Genomic DNA, 24,060 nt, shown 5'->3' with positions numbered 1-24,060 from the left:
TATGCATATATTAGAAATGACATTATACTGTATTTATAGGCAAACATACCTTGTCCCACATAAAGTTAATCTTGGTTTCTGATACAAAGTTCTGGCTATACCTAGTAAATCCTGAAAATAAATATATAGGAAAACTCTTCGGGATTGGAGAGAGGGACCAAGGCATATAGAAGATAACCACATGTAACTAGTGGCCATGCAGGTATAGATGAACTGAATATTTTCCTTATTTGTCCAGCTAACCACAAGCCCATAAAAATGTCCTTTTGAGGTGGGTGAGAGGAAGAACCAAGCAGGCAAAAAGTCACAACCTTCACATTTCCATCTTTGTTTCTACTAATCCACAAAATGTAACTCTGTTTCTCAGCCCTGGTTTTTAACACTGTTGATTATTGTAGCAACCTTATCATTGCTTTTGACAATTTTCTCTTAATTTTGTTTTAATAAACAGAGATTTTAAGGGATAATCTAGTTTTAAAAGGACAGTGGAAGTGGGGCCATTTATTTTTGATTCAGAACCAATTCACCTTATCATATTTACGGTGCAGAATAAATGTGCACTAGGAAGCATTTTTGGCTTTGAAAAGCATTTACTTCAGACAATCAGAAGTATTGAGTCATTAATAATAAAACAACTGATTATTACCTACAGTAGCCAATTAAGAGAAGATTATTGGTATTCTAAATTGACACCTATTACATACTAATTACTGAGGCTTTTATTAAACCTCAATAATCTGGCAAATGAATGACAAATGAATAACAGTGTTAAAAAATCAGACTCCCTGACATTTGACAAATTTTCTAACTGTCAGAACGCTGGGTAGGTTTTTGGTCTTTTATCTTACCAAATGTTTTGAATCTTTATTTTCAGAAAGCAGATGACAGAGAGAAACGTCAGGAAGCCCATCGGTTCCATTTTGATGCTATGTGACATGCCTCCATAGCAATGAAAAAGCTGCTATTCATTTGCTTAATCAAACTACTAAATTTTGGCTTGTTAAAAGAAGATGAGGAATTAGGGATTGTGTGCTGTTTGTAAATGTTGCATTGTTTGGTATTTATTTGGAAAGCATTAAAATCAGACTTGAATGTTTCACATGGCCTCTTGGTAAACAGTTTGTATATATTAACATTTGTTCTTTAACAAAGCTGTAAATTTATTTTTCTTAGTAAGGGATCATATAGCATGTATTCCAGTGTTTACATACTGCCACTCCTTCCAGTACAACATTTGATGGAAAAGGAGTCAGTCAGGTGTAAATAAATTTTAGTATCTCAATGAGCAAAATTCTTTAGTGCCACTTGAATTGGTTTTGCCATTTATACCTTCCCACAATGTAAATTACATTTCTTTGTAAATGAATCTTAAGCAGATTGTCTGATGACACATTCTGCATTAGTTATTATGACTATATTCTAGAGGTGTTTGATCTAAAGTGTTTGGTATTTTTTTTCTTTGTTTTAATCCTTGTATGGAACAGTAACATGAAAATTCATATATCGGAAGATTAAAACAACTCTGCAAAGGCAGTCTCACCAAATAACTAATTATTAGGTGTCTGCACTTAACATGTATTAATTCTATACATGAAAAATTAAACAAATTAAAAGTTTAGATAAAAACGTATCATAACCGGGAATGTGCATTTTTAAGAGCTACTTCCTAAAAAAGATCTGATCAACATTTTGCCTAGTTATGTATACTCATAATGGGACTGTATTTAAATTTAATTAAGAAAACAAGTAACCAACAAGACCATGAGTGGAGTTTGATTTCTTTCTGGAAGGGAGAGTGGGGGTGAAAGGAAAACTTTTTGTAAAAACTGAGATCAAACCCTATATCCTGCCCGTTTTCACAAGAAAGATTATTCATAATTAAGGGATGAAACATCTTGTGATTCATATTATGTAAATTACTTACAAAGTCACCTTATTTCACTGTCCCCAAATTCCTTAAGGCTATGATGATTATGTCTCCAGAGAAGCTCAATTTTGTATTTAAAATGTTGATAATCTTTCACCTTCCAAATTAGATTACAGCAATTGTAATACACACATTCTCTGAAAATAATCATGCTTTTCTTTTATATATTACAGCTGTTCTTTTATTTTAAGAATGATTTGCACTTACATGACTTATTGTGTATTTAAAAATGTTAATGTGCATTCCAAATAAATGTTATTTATTAAATCAAAGCACATCTGTTGCTCAGATTTTATTGCTGGTGCTGTCTTTATCAGATCATTGTTTATCTGCAACTTGGTGTGGCTTCTGCCTCGCAACTTGTTTGGGTCACCTATTTAAACTTCTGATACTCCTATCACCCATTAACATTGCGTTGTTAATACAGGAACAGAAGAAGAAAGCAGAAACAAAGATAAACTGCTTTTACCCATAATTAGAACTGTATTACTCTGTCACACTTCACACTTAACAATGCGCTGTTCATATAGCAGCAGCAAGAGGAGGGGAACCATCAGGGAAACAGCGCTGCCAAGCTTAGGAATTGTCACTGCTACCAGCGACTTGTATACAGAGCAGTTACACATAGCTCACAGATACTGATCAGGCCCTGAAAAGGTAAACTTTGTGTTACCCCTGTGCCCCTGCCATTAACACTCACCCACCATATTTCTCGTCATTCAACAGTGCATCAACAGTGGACCTTTCAAGCAAACTTTAACCTTTTGCATGAGTCCCTTTACAGCCTTACTATCCTTTTATTTCTACAACTCGAGAAACAGCCACACAGCAAAGTTACAGGTTCTGATAAGGATTTACGCATCCAGCAGGATGTTCAGTGATAGAAACACAGAACTAAAAGGGCTTCATGAAACATGAGACATCGACTCTACTCCCCAAGGTTCACAGCCAGTCATTTACCCAAAGAGTCATAAAAACTGATGGCTCCGAACTACAAGGCACAAAGCAAAAACACCAGGAACATGCTGCAAAACACAGGTAAAAAGCAGAAATAGCAGTGCCAGTGACCTTCAGTGCAATAGCAGAGTAATCGGTTACTGTGGGCGTGCCTACACATCCATTAATATGCGGTGGTTACCGTGCATTTAATTTAGTACTTGTATAATCAAGTACTAAATAAATGCGCAGTAACTGAAGCTACTACACAGTAGTGCTCCCAAACACCTTTTTAGTGACACTACTGTGCAATATTTAGCCTAATAATACTGCACAGTAGCATATTAGCACTGTTCGTGCTGTTACGCACTCCTGTGCGGTATTAGGCTACTGCGCAGTTACCGTCTTGTGTAGACACGGCCTGTATGTTCCAAAATCACACCCCGTCCTACACAGGAAGGACCTACAGTCCCTGCCAAGAGGTCCTTGAAAGATCAATTATGACACTAGAAAGGAAAGGAGGTGCTAGGGGTTGGATGAATTTATTCCCCATTAAAGCTACCAGCCAGCCCAGGTTTGCCACTATAGCACCTAATAACAAATGTATTACCTCACGTTTCTGCCAAAATTATTAGTATATAAATAAATTCTTTCTGAAACTTAAAGTGCCATCACTGGGCTTCTGAACTACCATCCCAATAAATACAACTTGCAAATCCCATGCCTCTTGCTGCTTTTCTTTCAAGATATTTTGAATGCTAAACAGTACAAAATTCCATTGTTTAAGGTTTTCTTTGAAACCGTAGGAAGAAGCTTTTTTTTAAAATAAAGATTAAAGTCTGCAATAAGTTCTGCTGTCACCACATATAGAAGTGTACTTATAATTATGATGCATAATAAATTGTCAATATTGCCTACAAACATTATACGCTTCTATTGTTAAAACTGCAGTAAGTGTGGTTTAGTTCTGTACTTGGACTTCCCATGCTTCAGGTGTCAAAAATAATTTTCAGCAGGCTTGCCACCAGTAACAGCTCAAGGCTGCAACTGTAATTAGAAAGTGTGTTTCCAAGTGCTCTTCACAGTAATTGGGTGGTGAGAAGTTGTTCTAGCTATATAAACTTTCAGAACACATCCACAATACGCAGCCGTGGTGAATAATGCTATTGGGACGCTTCTTCAGCGTGAAATCTCACCTATACAAAAATCTTGTCAACAAGACAAATGGCAGATGGTTGAAATATCAGTCATCATTGTTCTTATCTCCTCTGAGACAAATCTTCAAATCTTAATCCTCCTCCCGGATTTGTCACTAATGCACCAAGATTCCTGAATGGAAAGCTGAAAAGTTAACTTACCTCCCCCAGATCAATAGACTGTATACTTTGCAGTGTGTATCCTCTCTACACAAGTCATTTCTCCTTACAAAACAGTTGCAGATTTGCTACAATTAGGACGTAGCTACACATGATGCTACGTTGCTGTAGTGACAAGCTATGGCAATGTAGCACCCACAGATGTCTACATGTGACCAGCAGCTACATCGCTGAAGTGGCGCGCTCCCCCAATATAGCACATTGCTTCAGCAAAGTAGATGCTAAAAATAACCATGTGTCGTACATGCGGCATAGTACGGGCAGTTACAGTGCAGTAACAATGTCGCCATAGGGCAACTTGCAGACGTGCCTTTAAGTGCCAAGCACTTATTACAATCCACTAAACAATTCAGGACTTTAATTCTCCTTCACCATAAATGGTAGCTAGATGTACCTAAGGATTAAACTGTAAGAGGTTCCCCTGTATTTGTCTACAATAATCACAGTCTAAATTTGAGGTGGAATATGTAGATGCCATGCTAGCTACCATGTCTGAGGTTCAAATAATAAAACAAGTATTGGAAATAAAAATAAACTTTAAAAATAATTAGGAATGTAAAATATTACAGTTTTTTCACCCAAACAACTGTAAGTCTGTGCCCTAAGCAAAACCAGCCCCCATTTTCCCTATTGGGCATGTTTATTTTTAGACTGAAGATTTCTAAGCAGGTTTTAAAGAAGTTTCCAGCTACAGATATCTTAAGCCAAGAAATGCTGCTGTATTGGCTCAATGACTATATCAATGGTGTCCTCAATGATTTGCTATCAGGTTTTTTTTCATTAGGGCAATTTATTTGGAGACAGTGCTGTACTTCATATCATTTGCAGGTGTCACTTTGCAAATATTAATCACAAATTCAGGTTTTTGTGCCTGAATTCATAAATATGCTAAACATGATGCAACACAGCATATCATATTACCTACATTAACAATCCTTGTTCCTACATTTAAATTTCATGAACTGGGCCTAGGAGACTTTTAGATATGTTCTGCCTTGTGTCTAATGCACACATGTAATCACTAATTCACAAAATCTTACAGAGAAGGAAATGGTTTTCAGAATTGGAAAAGGTTGCGTCTTTCTGTGAACTGCATTCGACCATGAAGAAGAAGGATCAGCTTGGCTCAGCCAACATACAGCCCAGGAAGGGAATGGATTGTTGATTAAATAAACTTGTTAAAGCCTCAGTATTTGCCTGTTTAGAGGAACAACCAAGACTACATGTATTTGAAGTATTAACCTTGGAATGTAACTCTGTAATGAATAACTGAAAATGTGAACACTAATATTATGATAACACTTGGATAGACAGTGGGTAACTCATTGATGTGGTCTTACTTGTCAGTGCGCTGATTCTCCCCCAGAAAACCATTGATTTGTATACAAAATATTGAGGCTAACTCATCCTCTGTTAGAGTGCAACTCCTTCTTTCCAAATGTACATTCCTTCTAAATAGCAATGAAATTTGCTTTGAATAAGCAGTCAGCTTAATAAGTGTCTTCCATAGCACCTCTGAAACTTACTGATACTTGCAAAGCACTGGATGCTCTTCAGCTTTCCTTTGCACAACAAGGCATAGAGAGTGGGGCTGGGCGAAGCTTCGGTCACCGGTTAGATTCAGCGGAGGTTCGGCCTGTTTTGGTGGCCGAATCTCTAAATCCTAATCAAATCAAGAGACCCTTTAATCGGTCTGAATCGAATCGGAACACTCCAAATCAATTCAGAGAGATTCGGAAAGATTTGCTGATTCAGACATAGACGCAGCTTTAAATGTTTTTTCTACATACCTCAAGGTACCAGGTGACTCGTGAATGCTGGGATGCTGGGGCAGATGCAGTGTCCCACAGGAGTGTGGGGGTTCCCCAGCATGCTTGGCAGCAGACCCAGAAGTGGACTAGAAGCACTTCTGGGTCCAGTGGGGTGTGCCCTGCGGTTCAGCAACTGTGTCTCCTGGGCCTGGAGGGCCCCAAGGGTCCCCCTGTGGCTGATCGCTGAGCTAGGAGATGCAAGGAGGCCCCCACTTGCTTGGCGCCGGACCCGGAAGTGAACTGGAAGTAATTCCAGTCCACTTCCAGGTCCAACACCGAGCACATGGGAGGCTCACCCCGCGCTCCTGTAGGACACTCCATCCACCCCAGCATCACAGCATTCATGAGCCATGCCTAGTACCTCGAGGTATGTAAAAAAACATTTAAAGCTGTGTCTATGGCTAAATTGCTGATTCCCTGAATCAGCATCAATTCTTCGGATTCGGCTGAATTGAATCGGGACAGTGATCCAAATCAACAAATTGAATTGCTGTCCTCTATTCAGGTTGAATCCGAATCAAACGCGGCCTATTTCAACATCCCCAATAGGCAATCAACTGTTCCATTGTGCAGGATGATCTATTTTGGCGATTAGGACAGCTAAGAGTGCAAAGCAAAAATTTCTGACCTTTTTAACATCATCATTATTGTGTAATGCGTTTATATGTATAATCTTACAATTCTCACATAACAAGCCAGGGTATGTGTAATTTGCATTTGGGATCATAGGAATTGTCTTCATTATAAATATAATGTATTGTGTCTCAATATGGCACGCAAAATGCATCTCATGATAAGTTGAAAATGGATAACTATTGATAATTAGTCTCTCATGAATAACTAGTCATCATTACCAACTCCCTTGGAGTAATTAATTAACCAAATGTAACTGTTTGCCAATATTTGCAACCTGAACACTAACTATATCTCACCAGGATCTATCAAAGAATCCTCATTTTTAGTTTATCCAATAAACCCAGGAAAAAAACCAAAAACCTGTTCTACATCTTTAAGCAAAATTCCCAACTTCTTCCACGATGGCACTCTATGAAACCTATACACATGTATTTGTACTTTCTCATCTTCAAAGCAATTTCCAAATAATCTCAAGGCCAAAAAATGGTCCACTGGCCAAAGGCCATTCTTTCATTCCAGCCCATCAATTATTCCAGATGCCTTTGACATTATTTCAAAAAAATAATGCAACAAAATAAAAGCTGCAGCCCCCTCACTAGCACTAGCACATTTGTGAGTGTGATTTGTAGTGGTGAGTTCAGGGCAGGGAGGGGCAAATCAGTTTTAATAATGGAAAGAAAAACAGCCTGCTGCACCTGTTCAATTATAGCTGAGCCTGTAAGCACACGTGTAAGTATTTAACTTCACAAAAAATCAGTATTCCCACTGGCTTCAATAATATTATTCACATGCAAACATTTAAATAAACACCTAAATATCTAAATTGCATATGGCCCTTCATCCAAGGCAAAGTATTTCAACAATTTTACTAAAAAATTGTAATGACTATAAGGTTTATTGGTCCTTAGTAACTTCCAATCCAAGTTAGTGTAATTTCAATCGCTCAAGGGCATCCATCACTGCAGCGCAAAAGCAAAGTTGTGCTGAGTGGGCATTAGGGCACTTCACTCCTAGCTTAAGCTACCGCTGCTTAGTACATGAGATGTCAGTGCTTGTCAGTTTTAGCACATTTTTCTTCTCTTTGGTAGTTTTAGGACAAGTACCTGTATTTTTATTGCAACCCTAGCCTCTGATCTGAGAGGACCACATCACAATAAGGCTAACCAGGACCTAGTTACACAATAGGTGCCTGAGTCACAAAGCAAGATGCAAATCCAGGTCGCTGTTTTAAGAATCCAGGCCCAGATTCTTTGGGCCTGACGGTTGCCTAAACTCTGCTGAGATCCAGCTTGGTCCTGGCAGGCACCTGAAGTCCACCCAGGTCCCAGCTTTCCTAGATGCAGTCAGAGCAACCGTGTGACAGACACTGTACATGGAGAAGGAGTCTTTGCTGCTGCTCCATGTATTTTCTAGCCAATGACTGACAACTGCAAAATGCTGATAGACTTGAGAGAGTCCAGAGGAGGCCACGTGGATGGTTAGGGCCTTACACGACAAGCCCCATGAGGAGAGACTGAGGGACCTGGAGCCTTCTGCAAGAGATCTTGTGGCTGCCTACAAATACATTAGGGGGACGCAGCAAGGGATCGCCAGGACACCTCTTGGGGTAACAAAGTGACAGAGAGCAGATTTAGGTTGGATATCAAGAAAACGTCTTCATGGTAAGGGGGACAACATTTGGGATGGGCTTCCAAGGGCAGCGGTGCTCTCCCCTACCTTGGGGGTCTTTCAGGGAAGGCTGGATAGGCATCTGGCTGGGGTCATCCGACCCCAGCTCTTTCCTGCCCAGCCAGGGGGTCGGACTCGGTGATCCGGCAAGGTCCCTCCCGCCCCAGCATCTCTGAACCCTTGCAGGGCAGCGCCCTCCTCCCTGGGCCACTGCTTCCTTTTGCCCTCTCTCCTCCGGGCCCGGTGGATCTTGCGCTGCCGGCTCCTCAGCCGGGGCGGCGGGGACGCAGCCGTCCCCTCGGGCCGCCCGAGGTCGGCACCTCCCAGCCGGGCGAAGCTGGGCCCGGGCCGCGACGCCGGCGGGAGGCGGGAGGCGGGTGCCCGGGGCTCCAGCTGGTGCCCGGCGGCTTCTCGCTGTCTTTCCCGGTCGCGAGCCCCGGGTCGGGGCGCCCCCTGGCGAGGCCCCGGCGGCCGCGGGCAGGGGGAGGGGGCGGCGGGTCCCGTGCCCCGGGCACGCGCGGGGGCGGCCCGGCTGTGGGAGCGCCCGCGCCGGCGGCACGAGGGGGCGGCGGCACATGCGTAGTCGCGGCGGCGCGGGCGGACTCCCCGCTCGTCTTAAATGAGCTTCGTTCCGCGGCGCCCGCCTCAGTGCGGCCGGCAGCGCCGCTCCGCTCCGCTCGCAGCCCCGCGCCGGGGCCGCCGGGCATGGCCGGGAGCCAGCCCCGGGCGCCGCCGCAGGGGCCGGGGCTGCGCGGGGACGCGGCGCTGCCGCCCCGCTGAGCCGCCGCCGCCGCCCGGGACCCGGGGGCCCCGCCGCGCCGCGCCGAGGGACCATGGCCCTGGGCAGGCTGTGCTCCGTGCTGGAAGGTAGGGGCCGGGCGCGTCCCCGTGGGGCTGCCTGCGCGGGCGGGCGGCGGCGGCGAGGCGGGACTCCCCCGCGGCAGGGCGCGCAGCCGGCTGTTGCGCTCGGGCGAGGGGCCGGCGGGCAGCGAAGTCCGCGCCTCGCCTCGCGCCCTGCAGCTGCCCGGACGGACGAGGGGGCTTTGTTAAACCATCAGGCTGCTCCCTTAGGAAACCTGCTCTTCCGTAGTGTTTGCTTCTCGTGGTGAAGCACAAGGCAGAGACCGCGGGGGAGACTCCCCCGTTCAGGGATGTCCGCCCGGGGTCTGAAAGTTGCCGAAAAGTCTGCTTGAAGCCCCCAGTGCTCCCGCATCCGCAGGGCTGCATTTTCTGCGCTACAGGTGGCTTTGGGAGATCAACGCGAAGTAAATATGTTTACATAGGCCATTTTTACCTGAAAACATCTCTTCTGACATGAATGATGGCATTAGTATTCTCCCATTTCTAGATAGGAAATGCTCACTCCGTCTAAAGCCATTTTTTCTTTCCTCCTTTTTTTAATATACCCACGTCCATAAAATCTAATTGGCATATGCGCTTTTGAACTACTTCCTCTATCTGCCAGCTTAATTGTGCTCGGTGAGAATAAATGTGCTTAAGGTGTTTCTGTTTGTAAACGCATGGCTGTCTCCACGTTTTCTATAACCTCACTTTAGAGTCTCCAGTAGCTCAAGTTAAGATTTTTTTAAAGGAGTCTCATGTACATTTCATGTGTTGTCCAACTTGAACGTGCTTAGTTAGCATATAAATTGCACAAAAACCAGAAGTATCAGTGAGTGTTGAGAATCGTAAATACCACTTACCAGGATTCCAGAAATAACCCATAATTACTTAATATCAAAGCGCTCTTTATCCTCCCCACTAGAAATCTCTATAGAGTCAGACCTTGTCAAATAATATCGAATGATAGAGATCCTATAAATAGGCACACCATTTACATTTTAAAAATAAACTTTTGAATAGTTCTCCAATTAGCATTCAATTTATGAAAGGATTTTAGGAGCTTGCAGTCTTTCATAAGATACCTGCTTCCATTGGTAATGGCCAAAGCAATGTCATAGGGTTTGCCATCTTAAAAACACAAAAAAAACCACTATTACCTTGTACTTGAAATTGGTAAATTTGGCTTAAATACATCTGCCACCAGATTTTAAAAGTACATTACTGTGGCAAATGATTCTCATTTCACTAACACTGAGAATACTTATCATCACTCAAAGTACACATGCATTTTACTGTCAGGTGCGAGGACATATTTTTGGATTATCCGGCCAAGGGCAGAATTGGGCCCATCATATTCAGTTGGGGGGTAATCCGCTTTTAAATTGGAGTCTGACTGCTCAGAGCTACCATAAGATCTTCTATTATCAGTAACAAAAAACCTGTTTGACTTCAGTCAGTCCTAAATCTGATTTTATTGCCACTGTCATAATACTACGTTAAACCTGTAAAGACTCACATTATGTATGCTAGGGCCATCGAGAATTGATTTGCTCCCGTTCAGCTCCCCCAAGTGACACACAGTGACTGGGAGAGCAGGACGGTCGGAGGTTGCGACACCACTGCAGGCTTTGCTAAAGTGGAGCCCAGCCAATCTGACCCGCTTCCCTGGTGATGTGCGCGCACCTCCGAGGAGCCTGGTTTACCAGAATTCTCAGTGGGGTTTTCCTGAGAGTGCTGTACCTGCCCTCTTTCTTTCTTCCCCCTTCCCCCAATATCTCAATGAAATCTTAAAAGCCATTTTGATGTACTGGCAGGCAGCACTTGGAATTAAAACATAGCTTGACAAACACAGGAAGAAGCTCTGTAACAACACACTACAGCTCTTTTGCATTTCTCAAGAGGGAAAAGTAGGCCTCATCTTACTAAGTCCTGCTTCCTTCATGCTTTAGAACATGTAACTAAATATAGCCCTCTCCTCCAGAGCATCTTGTCTTCACTGAAATGTAGCAGACTAAGGGTTGTTTTATTTCCTTGTCTTGTACCTGGCACACAAGTGAATTCTCCAGTACCAACACAAAAAAGCAAAAGTGGGCTGATATTAAATAAATTATAATTAAAGCCTGGAGTAGTGCTAAGATGATGCTGGCAATCTGAATGATGGATAAGTGGAAATTTTCTGGTCTGAGCCTTTACAAAAAGCAGGGCCCAAATGAAATACTTCTGTCCCTGGAAAGTCAGTAGCACTGGAAGTGTACAGAATTTATTTCCAGATCTGGCAAGTTGCAAGAATGTGGACCTTAAAATCACATGACGATGATTAACATACTGCCATTCTCCCCAGCCCCTTATTTGCATTTTGGCATGAGTTTTGACAGCTAATTTCTCACAAATAGGAAGCATTAGGGATTAAGGTTTTATTCCATTGCAAAGCTAGAAGCCTCACTTGCCCATTGTGGAACAGCTTATAGTAGACCCATGTAGCTGAAATCAAATAAAGAAAATACAGCTGTCTATATCTGTTGTCTGCTGTAATCCAAAGTAAATTCCCATCTTTAGACAACTAAAGGAGAAAAAAACTTGAAGCCGGGAACTATTTATAACCTCAGCAAATGCATTCAAACATGTTGAGCATCAAGCAGGAGAGAGTTGTGTAACTACATGCTTGTGCTCGTCCCCCCCCTCCCCAACCCAAATAGCATTGTTTTATACCAGTGGAAGCCAAACTTTTTTGGCAGGAATGCCACAAATTAGCCCCTCACCCCTCCCAAGTGCCACTCCAATCCCTTTCCCTTGCCTAATCTGCTGCTCAACTTTCCTCTCTCTGACCAAGTTGCTGCTCTGCTTCTTGCCCTGTTTTCCCTGCCTCATCTTCTGTTCCGCTTTCTGCCTCACTGCTCTTTCTGCCACTGCTTTCTGTCCCCTCCCCAGTCTGCCAGATGCCCCACACACAGGCTGCCCATGCCACTTGTGGCACTTATGCCACAGGTTGGCCATCCCTATTCTGTGCCATCTTGTGCTTGGTAGAGTGCATTTTGTTAACACAATTATGGACATAGAAAATGTAAATGTGTGTTGAATTCCAAGCAGTTCAACTTTAAAAGAAAAAGGTTTATAAATTCCTAATTTTCCTAAAACAGGATATGTGACATTGGCACTTAAATATTGTATGGGAAAACTAGTATAAACACACTTCAATACTGAACGTTCATTTGCACAATTGAAATGAGAGCAGAGAATGACATGGCATTAAGACTAAAGGAACTAGGGAAATAGATAATCATAATGAAAAAGTTACAATTTACTTCATCTTTCTTCCCCCAAATGTATTTTGTGGGGAGAGTCTTAATAGGAAGATTTAAAAACAAAAAATGTATATTTGCAGCTTTTATCTATCTGTAAATGGACCTAGCACAAATGCACAGTTCAAGTCAGTGATGAGCAGTCTGGTGTTAGGAGCAGTTTTTATTGCAAACTGTGTAATTGTGCCTGAAATTGCAGATGGTCCCAAACATTTCATTTACAAAATTATCCCATTTAGGAAAGTTACAAGTGCAGTGAAGGGATTTGGTCTTCTTGGACCAAAACATGCTGTTATGCATTTGTATTCCTCGTGTCTTAAGAGCTTGTGATGATCAGACCTCGTTGCTCCCCTGAAGCAGACTGGTTACACCAGTTTGCTTCTCTCTCCTGAAGTATCTATTAGGCTACTCACATGCTGGGAGTTGATCAACAGCTACTTGCATTCCCAGATTGGGAACCCACCTCCAATAGCATCATTTCACCTTGTTGAAAAATTTCAACAGAAAACAGCAACTGATTTCCTGCACCATCCCTTCCCCCTGCTCGCCAGTGAACATGTTCCTCATTTATTTGACCACTCTTTGCCTCCCTCTATCTGATGTTTCTTATTGGGACCTGTATTAAGCATCTCTGCTCTGATGAATGGCAGGGAGGGGCTGTCAATGCTTTTAAAACTGCTTATCAGAAAAATTCCCTGCATGGCCCAAGAACCGGGGGAGGTGCAGGGAGGAAAAAGTAAGGGACTAGGAAAAAGCAATCATTTTACTATTTTGACATAATGGTTCTCCTAAACAAGGTAAGAGGCAAGAATGTTTAACAAACAAATATATTCAGATAGTTTGTGGGAAATGTCTTTTCCCTTAAAACATGCTGGGTATGTTGAGAGTAAAGAAACAGTTTCAACAAATGAACAGAAGAGGTCAAAAATGTCTTTAAAATTTGTTACAGTCTCCTCTATTCTGAATTCAAAACGTTGCTCTTCAGAAGTGTTTTTCATATGACAGAACAAGCAACAAAGTCAACTCCGGCAGAGATGTACAGGCAATATAAGCAAAGGAGAGCAGATCAGTTCTGGTATCTTTCTTTTAATTCCATGGCATAATTTTAGCAAGGAGTTTCTAGGCACCCCTCACACCCCCTTTGCGTGGATGCAGCCTTCTCTGCAGCCTCTTGCCGCAGGCATCGTGAAGAGCCAGTAAACAAACGTGCATGTCGGAGGGAAAGCCCCTGCTTGGAAGCAGAACATTTTTCTTGTTTTCTTCCCCTGCAGAAGCTGTGCAGCTCTGCTTGTAGATGTACCCAGGGGTGGATTAAGAGCAAACGGGACCTAGATCAACTGTGAAACTGCCAGTTTTTTCCTAGAGAAAAGGGAGTCAGAAAATTTTGCTGACCCTCTTGAGAAAACCTGGAAATGACTCTCGAATGTGGATTAGTCTGCCTATTCAGTCATGGAGTGATCTGCCACTGCCTTAAGCAAAGGAGTGAGGGAGAACTACGTTTACTCCTTGAAACCAACTAACCTGCTTCAACCACAGAAAACTGGTCTTTGGCTTGCCTGTTTGATATTCGTAGAGAGGAGTCATACTGGAAGCAACGATTCACAACATGACTGTGTCTGAATATATTCAAATATCCTGTTGGCATTTTACATTCCAGCAGAGATGTGGTGCTGGAAAGGTGCTATGGCTGATGAAGCACACTTCTGTTACCGAGCTCGTGTACAGCAAAATTTTAAAAGTGGTTGACAACCCGATTAGCACATTCTGGACAGGACTTGTTTATGAACCAGCTAAAACCTGCCTTCCCCTAATCCACACTTGCTAAACTACTGCTACTGCATTCCATCCTTCATTTGCCTGTCATATAGAGATGCATCTCTTAGAAAAATAACATCCATTGGGTAAATTCTAGCCAGACATCCATCCTGCTTGCCTTCTGCCTTCTTCTCATTCAGCCATCTGAAACATGCTGATGAGGTGGTCACAAAGAATTGGGAGAAATTCAAATCCTGTGTACCACAAAAGTCTGTATAATCAAAAGAGGAGCTCGTAAGCTGCTGTGTCTTCCTGCTGGCTAGTACAGTTAGGTGCCTGACAAAGCAGCCACAGTTGCAGACTGATGTTCCTTTGCACTACTAACACGTATCACTAAATGACAGCAACCAGCAGCAGTGGAACTCGCTGTCCTGGACCTTCCAGATCACTTCTTTTATGAGCTATCCACAGCCTGACCCTGGAAACTTGTGCACTGGCCACACTTCCTGAAAGGAAGAGAGATGACCTCCCCAAAGCATCTCTTGTCCCTTCCTCACTTTTTATCTTGTCTGTTTAGATTGCCAGAACTAGTCTTTACTGTGTCATTTGTATAGGTCTAGCACCCTAGTTGACCCCAGCCCAGACTTTGGATCTCTGTGAACTACTCTGAGACCCCAAACTCAAGTCACAGATAGGCCAGTACTATCACAGCTGAAATTAACATGAGTATATACAACAAATCGATTGGTACACGTACTCTCATTGACTCTTAGTCTGTTATGATTAACAGGAGGTTTCACAATACAACTTAGTAGCTAAAGTTAAGTACAGTAGATGCAAAAAGCATTAATTCCCAAGGGGGACTAGAGTTCGTACCTAACAGGGTTCTTTACCATTCATGACCTGTGTGTTGCCAATTATTGTGTCCATTTGTGTGCCTGGTACTTCTATCAAGATGAGAGTGAATTAAGATGTACTTGGCATCTTACCCACAGGATCGTGACTATCATGTACATGAGTGTCTAAGTATTTCTTCAAAAAGTAGAAAGAATTTTTTTCCATGCTACTGCATTTACTCAAATATAAGACTAACCCTCCAACAATTAGATTTTATATATGGAAAGTATTAAACTGTGTTACAATTTTCCAGGTATTGAATCCTAAATACAGTATAACCTCATGGTCCACATGCTTGGGACCAAGCACCTGCCAGATATCTGAAAATGCTGAATTTTTTAAATCCAAGTGGGGGTAGCAACAGGTGGTCCTGGAGCAGCCACGGTGGTGCGGGGTGGTTAATGGCAGTGTCAGCCGCTGCATGCAAGCTTTCTCCTCTGCATCCGGGGAGCACTGGGTGGGGAGGGGGTGTGGAGCGGCAGCTGGTCCCAGAGCAGCCACTCCAGTGCCAGATTTCTGAGAATGCCGGATTCATGAGGGTTTTGCTGTGTTTCAGGGTTGTCTTGAATCCCTCCCCTTACCCCCACTGCTACTGCAGGGAAAGCAGTGACAGGGTGGGGGGCAGTCTAGTGCCCCCCTCTGCCCTGCCCACTTCTTCCCCTTGCAGCCTTCCTACCCGCACTCCCACCCCCAGCTCCCACACAGCTTCTGTTCCTCCCCACACTTCCCACAGTCTCTGTCTCTTCCCCCCCACCCCCTTGACTGTTAACCCTGTGCAGGCTGCTCTGTCCAGAAGCACAGCACATGGAAACCCAGCCCTTGCCTGACTATGCAGCAGTGTGAGCACTGCTGATGGGCCGAGCAGAGTAAGGAGTCCGTGTGCTCTGAGCCTGGGAGAGAGCCCGGTCTGAGCTGGAGCACATGGAAATTCCTCCCCTGCCTGGCCAACCAGCCACATGCCTGATAGTAAGAGGGAAGAGGTGGGTGGGGAGGGCAAAAGCTGCAGGGAGGCAGGAGGCTGCTGTGGGTCCGACTTTGGCCCCGACTTAGGTTAAGGGCAAGTGTCACGGCTGCAGCAACCACCTGCTCCCCCTCTGCTTTGTAGGTGAATATAAGACAAGGGGCTTTTTTGTAGTTACTTGTAATTACAACTCTCTTTTTCAGTAAATTAATGGTATTTTATATTTTTCCTGTTTTTAACCAAATTTCTAGAACAGCTGTGAAATCCCAGCAACTAAACCATTTAATTCCCCCAAATAACATACATTTCATTGAATTTCACGTATGTTTTGAAAACATAACATAGGCCTGCTAACAGGGCACATCTACATGTGATGATGCTATGCTGCCATAACAGCACGCTACAGTGATGTAGCATCTGCAGGGGTTTACATGTGTCCAGCAGCTACTTCACTGTACGTCATGCTCCCCTGTTATAGTGTGCTTTTACGGCAAAGTAACTGCTAAAAATAACCACGCGCAGCGTGCACGGCGCAGTACGGGCCGTTACGGTGCCATGATTTAGTACTCCCAAAGGGAAGTACAGGCAGTCCTTGGACTTATGACAATTGATTCCTGAAAACCACGTCTTAAGTCAAAACATAACTCAGAACCAATTTTCTTATAAGAAACAATGTTGTAAATGGGGGATTGGTTCCTGAACCAAAGCCTGATACCCTATTTTCACCAAAAATACCCCAGAATTCTGTACTCGATCAATTATAGATGAGTAATGTAGCTACATTAATATATGTATATCGTAAATAGCAATCGTATTGATTTGGAAGGACTTCTTTGAGGTGATTTTGCTGGACTTTTTGAAGGGTTCTTGACTGGAGTCTTCTCAGGAGTCTGGGCTGCAGGTTTTCCTGGAGTCTTGTCTGCTTTCTTAAAGAAAGCATCCAAGGAAGTTTGGACAGATGTCTCCAGGGAGATAAGCAACATAGCAAACTTGTTCACTTGTGTGGTGTTGCATCAGATCAAGTGTTGTAAGTTGAAATGGACATCATAAAGTTGAAACAGGGTGTCAATTTATAGAGGTCGTAAGTGCGAAACATTGTAAGTCGAGGACTGCCTGTACTAAATCACAGCACAGTAACAATGTCACCATAGTGACACGTGTAGACACACCCACTGAGTAGCAGTCATGGCTTGGAGTATAATGTGGTACTTTCAAACCTGAAGAATATTAAAGCTTTTTGTGGACTCTATCAGCGGAATTGTTGTATGCAGATATGGGGAAGGGAAGGTATTTTGTTTCTTGTCTTTTTTTTTAATGAGGCAGAAACTCACAGATTCTCTCTTAAGCTTGATCTCCTCCCCTTGAATGAGGAGTGGAGATGTGAAAGTTAGTGTAGAACATGCAAGTTCCACAATCACAGAACTCAGATCCACAAAGACTGAATTAATCCCTAGTCTTTACCTTTGGCTGGTGCAATGACTTTGAGGCAGCTGGTTTCCTGCAGCTCCATCTGGGTTTTCCAAAACATGCAGCACAGAGATATAACAGGGCAGGCTGGCCCCTGGGGAAGCAACCACTTCTGGGTGCCTGTGGTGACGGTGCAGCCAGCCGGCAGCTGACTGGGAGCTTCTTTTGGCTTGTTTCAGGGGGTCCATGGGCACCCAGGGCTGTTGTCTCAGTTGCTTCATGAATCTTACTGACCAAGTCTGCAGAGCTTCTCACACCTCAGCCTCCTCCAGTACATATCCCACAACCCTTCCTCCCACCAGAAATAACCCCAAACCCTAGGACCTGTGCCAGGCCTTTAGCTAAAAAAAAAATTTAACACAGATTAGGATGGTCATATTCTCCCATATGCCCTGCCCACATTCAGGTGGTATTTGTAGACACTTTTGTCTCCTCTGAGTGGTACCTCTGTGCTCCTAAACATTACACTGGGATATTTGAGGAGGATTAACTGCCTCAAGCAGCCTGACTTTTCTCTAGATCTCCTGATCCATGTCTCAAGTCTAACAAGATTATGTCAGAAGACAGTAGGCCTTCAGGACATGTTTGTGTACTACATTTTCAGACTGTGTGCAAAGGCAAGAATGTTTTTGACACTCAGGATTCCTTTTTGAAATCTCTGGGGTTATACTTTTGAATCATGCTTAGGTGTTTGCACACCTAACAGTGCTAATATTAGATCGCAACCCACAGCACCCATACAAGGATCTCACAGATCCCCAGCTGAGAATCACTGCTGTTGAGAGTACAGTCACCCCAGCTGCAGATGTGTTTTCATGCAAGACTCCTTATCCCATTATTATTGCCTTGCTACCAGGAGCAAAGGGAACAGCAAAAGGATCTCTTTTCAACATTTAGAAGCAGGGCTGCTTCAGATGGGATCTCCAAAGACTCTTGGACAAGCATTAGAGAGCTAGCCCACGGATAAGCAACGGACAAAAGGAAAAGGGGGAAGAAGACTAAAGAAGTGGAAAATGAGAAAGAAGAAAGGGAGGGGGAGATAAAGTGAATGGGAGGAAGAATATAGCCCTACAGTAAAAGTAGACAAGTATGTAAACCATTTATCTGCTGTAATTGCCTGCTTATCTGCTATTTGTCTGTGCTGTTCTGTAGGAATTGCAGGCTGTTCTGCTGCATTTATACACGCACCACACACACCTCTCAACTATTTTTAGTATCAGCATGCATTTTAGTAAAAGCCAATCAGATTTTTGAAAATCCTCTAGGACATTTGTTTCTGTGGCTGCATCATTTCAAGAATGGAAATCGCTGGATACTGTTACTGAAATATAGCATGGCTTTGTCTCTATTTGAAAAGCTAGTGAGCAGTAACGTTGGAATAAATATTGACACCTACCGAGTTGGGTTTTTTTAATTGGGAGGGAAAAAATACGTTAAAAAGATGACAGCCCTGGTAGGTATCTCTACTAAAAAAAGGTGAATATATTGTCATTTGGAGGTGACTGGCCGTCTAAAATTGTTACCTGCATGAACAATCTCTGTATTTGTATAATTAAAAATGATCCATTCCGTTTAAGATCTCTCCAATTTTGTACTATAGAAAGCAGTACAAAGCTATGAAAGCCGGTGTAATTTGATTTCTTTGAGACTGCTTCATTGTTACGGAGCAGAGGTCAGACATGCTGCAGCATCTTAAGGAAGATGCAAACCCATGGCATAATGTATTGATACATTATTTACGTGCAATTGTGCAACTGCACTCGATTCAGATATAAAAGCCACCTTAAGCTTCTTGCTCCACTTGCCAATGGAGCAGAATGGAGAAAAATCAAGATAATTTTACAGCAGTGATAAAGCTTCCTTATAGGAAAAACTGGTAACATAATGAACTTTTTCTTTAGATCAACCATGGGAACAAAACATGCATTATGATTAGTTTCTCTATGAATATGTGCACAGATCCTTGACTTTTGTAAGTTTAAAGAGATATTTAAAAAAGACCACAATCTTAAAAAAAAAAAAAAAAGAATTCATAACAGTAAATGCCACTGCATCAACAATTGTAAACATTAAGATACTGATTGTATGTCAATATATGCTCTTGTTTTGGCAATGATTAACTAGTAGAACAGCCTGGCTCCGGAGACTTATAAAGTCACTGGACCCTTTTTTCTCTCTGAGGTCTTCCCAAGCCCAGGGCAAGTTAGTAATAATCAAGGGGTTTTTACCTTCTGTAACAGATAGGATACCATCTGTTGGGAAAATCATATTTGCTATAGATTAGCATTAATGAAAATCTGCAATTATTATACGTGTGGGGATTTCAAGGCTCTTGCTGAGTCTGATCTACTGTCTGACAGTTAACCCAGGGAAAGCAGAGATGCCTCTAGGAGTGTTACCCTTGTATGAAAGATCCATAACTCAGTTTGGAATACAAAGGCCATGCACATTAATGAACCAACTTAGTAAGATAGAAAACAATTGTCTGTGTGGAAAGGCAGGTAACTTTATGGAAGTAATGTCAATGGGCTGGAAATGAAAAGGGATAGTAGAGATGCATATTGTGAAAACAACTGGAAGATTGTAGTGATGCTGTGGGGAGCATAGCATACAGTAAGGTGCTATGAAGACAAACTAGGATGCTTATATAGCTTGCCTGCCAGGATATGCAAGCCCAATCCTGCCCACTTAGAAAGGCTCAAAGGCTGTAACTGGCAGCCTTGCAAAGCACTGCAGGGGGAATAAGAGAAGAGCTCCTGAACCTGTAAGTGCTGACATGGAGAATGCCTGTTGAAATCCCTGCTTTACAACAGTGAACTGTGCCCTGCCAGGCTGAACTATAATCTGGCTTTGGAAAAGAGGCAGGATTCCCTCTCTACCCCAGACACTTTTTAAAAGATGTTTTGTTTTAGCTATAATTCTTGGGATTTGAAATGTGTTTGGGAATATTCCTCCTCAGCCATCCTGATCCTCCAGCCTCTAAGAGGTAACACTGTGTGGAGGACCGGAGCCTTAACCCCAGTCAGGCTTGCAGTGAAAAGTGGTGAAAATAATCATTTTCTCCATGGGTGCTGTTAATGCTCAGGTTGCAGCTCAATGCACAGGAAAAGTTGAAGCCCACAGATGAGCAATTTGAATTGCATCATCCTCAAAATCAGTTATCAGGACTATATAAAAATGTTCATTAGGCAGGTCATATTTAGAAAACGCTGACATTTGCAAGCATCTGCCATACTAGGAAGACAACTCAGTGGCATATATGAGTGCTTTGGAATGGTGCACAGTGGTTGCCAGAATCCTAGCACTTGCACCTGCTCAAAACAGGCTCTCCACTGCTAGATCCTGCGTCATCTTATTCTGTACCATTACACAGATGGTTTAGACAGAAATTGCTGCCCTTGTGGCTGTATCATTGCAGTAAGTCTTCCCAGGGTAGTCCCACAGTGCTCTTACAATCCCTTTGGTGACCAGATTGTGTAGCATACCCTGTAGTTTGAATTTCCTTTTGTGAGCTACTGCAATCTTGTAATTGTAGAAACACAGGACTTTTCTTATATAATGGTGCAATTCAACAATACGAAGGCTTTTCTTGTTTTGAGAAAATAATGATGTCATGCAAGGAAGATGCTATTTAATTTTATGAAATATCTCCAAATTTATAGAGCTTCCATTTAAAAAAAAAAAAAAAGTCAAGCCCTTTTGCTTGGTAATCGGTCATTGCTGTTATAACCACCTCCTTCAGCATCCTGTGACAGATGTATCCCCAATACACTGGTATTACAGTGGTTGGAGGGAAAAATAAGTGGACATGTTAAACTAAATTATAGTAACTAGGAGAGCAAGCATGTATATGCTCACTATTACAAATTTAAAATCATTCCACTGTAACTGTACAATTCTATAGTAAAACCCAGTGCACAATTGGATGATCTTATTCGAATTCCTAGAGAACTCGCCAATGTGCTACTAAAATTAATGTACTTATTGAACGTCTCAACAGAGAGATGAGGTTTGAAATATGGAAGCTGTATTACCTTCTTGTTAGAGTTGATCTCTAGCTCAAGTACTGAAATACACTGGCAAGGCAGCAAAGGTAAGCAGTCCACCTAGCGGTGGACTGTGTACTTCAGGAAACAATGGAGAACTTCAGTCATCAGGACTTTAATTCCAATAGTGCTTATAAATGTTAAGTTTCTCAAGAACTTAAATCATTTTAGTTTTAATTCTTGAGTATTTTTACTGTTCTGTTTTGGAGCCATGCGAGGAGCTTGCCTTGAATGAGGACTACAAGAAAGGGGGCTCTGGTTTTTGTTGTATTACTGATATTTTCTCTTCTGTTTCTTTCACCAGTGTTGTTAATAACAATGCTCGTTGTGGAAGGGATTGCCGTGGCACAGAAGACGCAAGGTACAATACCACTGGCATGCTGACGTTCTTTTAAAGAAAAGTAACAGTTTTGTCATTTAAAATAAGCTAAGCAGATAAAAAACAGTTCTGCTAAAATATTCTACTTGCACTGGCAGCAGTTCAGTTATTAACATTTACCTTGGACTTTTCCCCCTATTCTTCCCTTATCTTGATCCAAATTAACAAAACTACCAGATTAAAGACAAGAAGTAAATGGCAACATAACAAAGCCTTTTTGCATTCCAGATTGGTTTGTCCCTTCTAGGTGGAACAAACCCCCGTGGAATCCTTTGTTTTCTATATCTGACAGCATGCTTCTCCACATGCTTCCTATGTCTCTGTTACAAAAATTTATGGGCTAATCTCCATTCAGGAGGTGGGGAAGGCAGCAAATGGTTTCAAAAGGGGGGAGAAGTAGTTGACAAAATTTCCTTTAATATTTTCTGCACAAGAACATTGTACACGCTCAGAACCTAGAGCTCAAGGATCTAGTGCATCTTGGAAGAAGCCACTAGAGACACCCAGAAAACTTTTATCATCATGAAACTTCTCTCAAGGGCTAATTCTTCAGTCAGTAAGGTAAACTGCTTGTGTACATTAAGAGTGTGAGACCAGGAACGATTTAATAGAAACGAATTTTCCTATGCCCTCCTTCCTTCCAAGCCTGCAAACCCCACAAAGGGATGTCTGTTGTTTGGCATGTCAGAGATGGCACTATTCCCATTCCCTTTCTCCATACGTAGGGAAATGTGTGCCTGGAAGTCCCTTGCTATATGGCATAGGTCCTCTTATCCTGATTCAGACTGGTCCCTCGTTTGTCATCTGAAATAAGCTAATGGCAGGGATAAATTTTTCTAAATGTTGGTACACAATGGGACCTTGATCTTAGTTGAGACCCTGAGCAGTACAATATTCCTACTAATTATTGTTATTTAGCTAATGAATAGTACCATGTTTAGTAATGACTATTGTAAAAAAAAAAAAAAAAAAAAATCTAAAACTTCTAGTGCAAGAATTCTCAACCTTTTTTACTCCATGGTCTATCTCCAGCCCCTGTACACCTCCCTTCCCACCACTTACTGACCACATCCCATTCTGCTCATCCTTCCAGAGCACAGCCATTTATTAACCCCTTACATTCCTTTCTCTGTATTCAAACACTTCTTATTTTCTTCCTCAGTGCAGGACCTCTGTAGGCCTGAAACTGCACCTTTTTTAGTATTACTGGGATTCTTAAGAGTTGGCAGTGCCCAAAGACCCATTCTTTATTCAACTTTCTTCCCACATTTTGCTCTGATCCTTTTCCTTCTTTTATGTACTTAGCCCATTGCTGTTTCAAAATTTTAATCCATTATTTTAGCTAAATTTAGGTTGCAATGAACCTCAAAGATCAACCAATTCACCTAATATGTATGGATGCAGGCTTTGCTGTTCCTAAACCTTCCCAGACAGGTGCCTGTCCAGCCTCTTCCTTGAAAACCTCCAGCTGAAATAGATTCCACAACTTCCCAAGGCAACTTGTTCCATTGTCCTACTGATCTTATGTTTTAACAGTTTTTCTTTGAGACTGGGTCAAATAACAATATGAAATTAACATTACTCTGCCTATCATCTGAATAACATAATAATTATTTTGACTGGTTGTTAATTCCTATATCCCTGACACCATGGTAAGGCACTTTACATCCAGTTCAGAGTCCCTATCTGACTGGGAAACTTGCACGGGCGCAATTAGATTGTAATCTTTAATTCAGGTTCCCGGGATACTACCCACGGGGGCTCCACAGAATTTCACTGGGTGTTTCGTTTTGATGCTGTTTCAACTAGTTTCAAGCTCAAAACAGCAAAATCAAAACAAAAGGCTTCAAAACAGCCTCAGAACTAAATGAGGGCACTCAAAACATTTCAAAACATTTCGAGGTTCTAAGCTGGGCTTGCTTGCAGCTAAACAGAAACTAAAGAGGGGGAAGAGCAGGGAAAAGGACTGCTCTGATATTGACTGTGCAGCTGGCCAGTGACTGTGATCCTTCGCTGAGGTCCCTTCCCATCCCAGTACTCTCGGGGAGGGATGGAAAAA

General features: G+C 42.5%; 2 protein-coding genes across 5 annotated transcripts in view; both read left to right on the top strand.

Moving 5' to 3' along the window:
• ITFG1 (integrin alpha FG-GAP repeat containing 1) overlaps window positions 1-2,199 on the top strand; it is a 203,735-nt gene extending 201,536 nt beyond the window's left edge. The window contains exon 18 of the mRNA XM_090062025.1: window positions 875-2,199. Within this exon, the coding sequence (XP_089918151.1) occupies window positions 875-934 (60 nt within the window). The 3' untranslated portion in view covers window positions 935-2,199. The remainder of the gene's footprint in view (window positions 1-874) is intronic.
• A 6,674-nt stretch (window positions 2,200-8,873) lies between these two features.
• NETO2 (neuropilin and tolloid like 2) overlaps window positions 8,874-24,060 on the top strand; it is a 54,136-nt gene continuing 38,949 nt past the window's right edge. For 2 of the 4 annotated variants that reach the window (XM_090062030.1, XM_090062029.1), the window contains exons 1-2: window positions 8,880-9,221; window positions 21,927-21,983. In XM_090062030.1, coding sequence (XP_089918156.1) covers window positions 9,188-9,221; window positions 21,927-21,983 — 91 coding nt within the window. In that variant the 5' untranslated portion in view covers window positions 8,880-9,187. Of the gene's footprint in view, window positions 9,222-21,926; window positions 21,984-24,060 lie in introns of all 4 variants that reach the window. The other 2 variants (XM_090062028.1, XM_090062026.1) reach the window with 2 other exon arrangements.

This window comes from Crocodylus siamensis, chromosome 9 (genome assembly GCF_052110815.1).
Source record: "Crocodylus siamensis isolate JL-2025a chromosome 9, ASM5211081v1, whole genome shotgun sequence".
Classification (NCBI taxonomy): Eukaryota; Metazoa; Chordata; order Crocodylia; family Crocodylidae; genus Crocodylus; species Crocodylus siamensis.
Note: the sequence above shows the minus strand (reverse complement) of the source record. Positions and strands in the feature narration are given on the sequence as shown.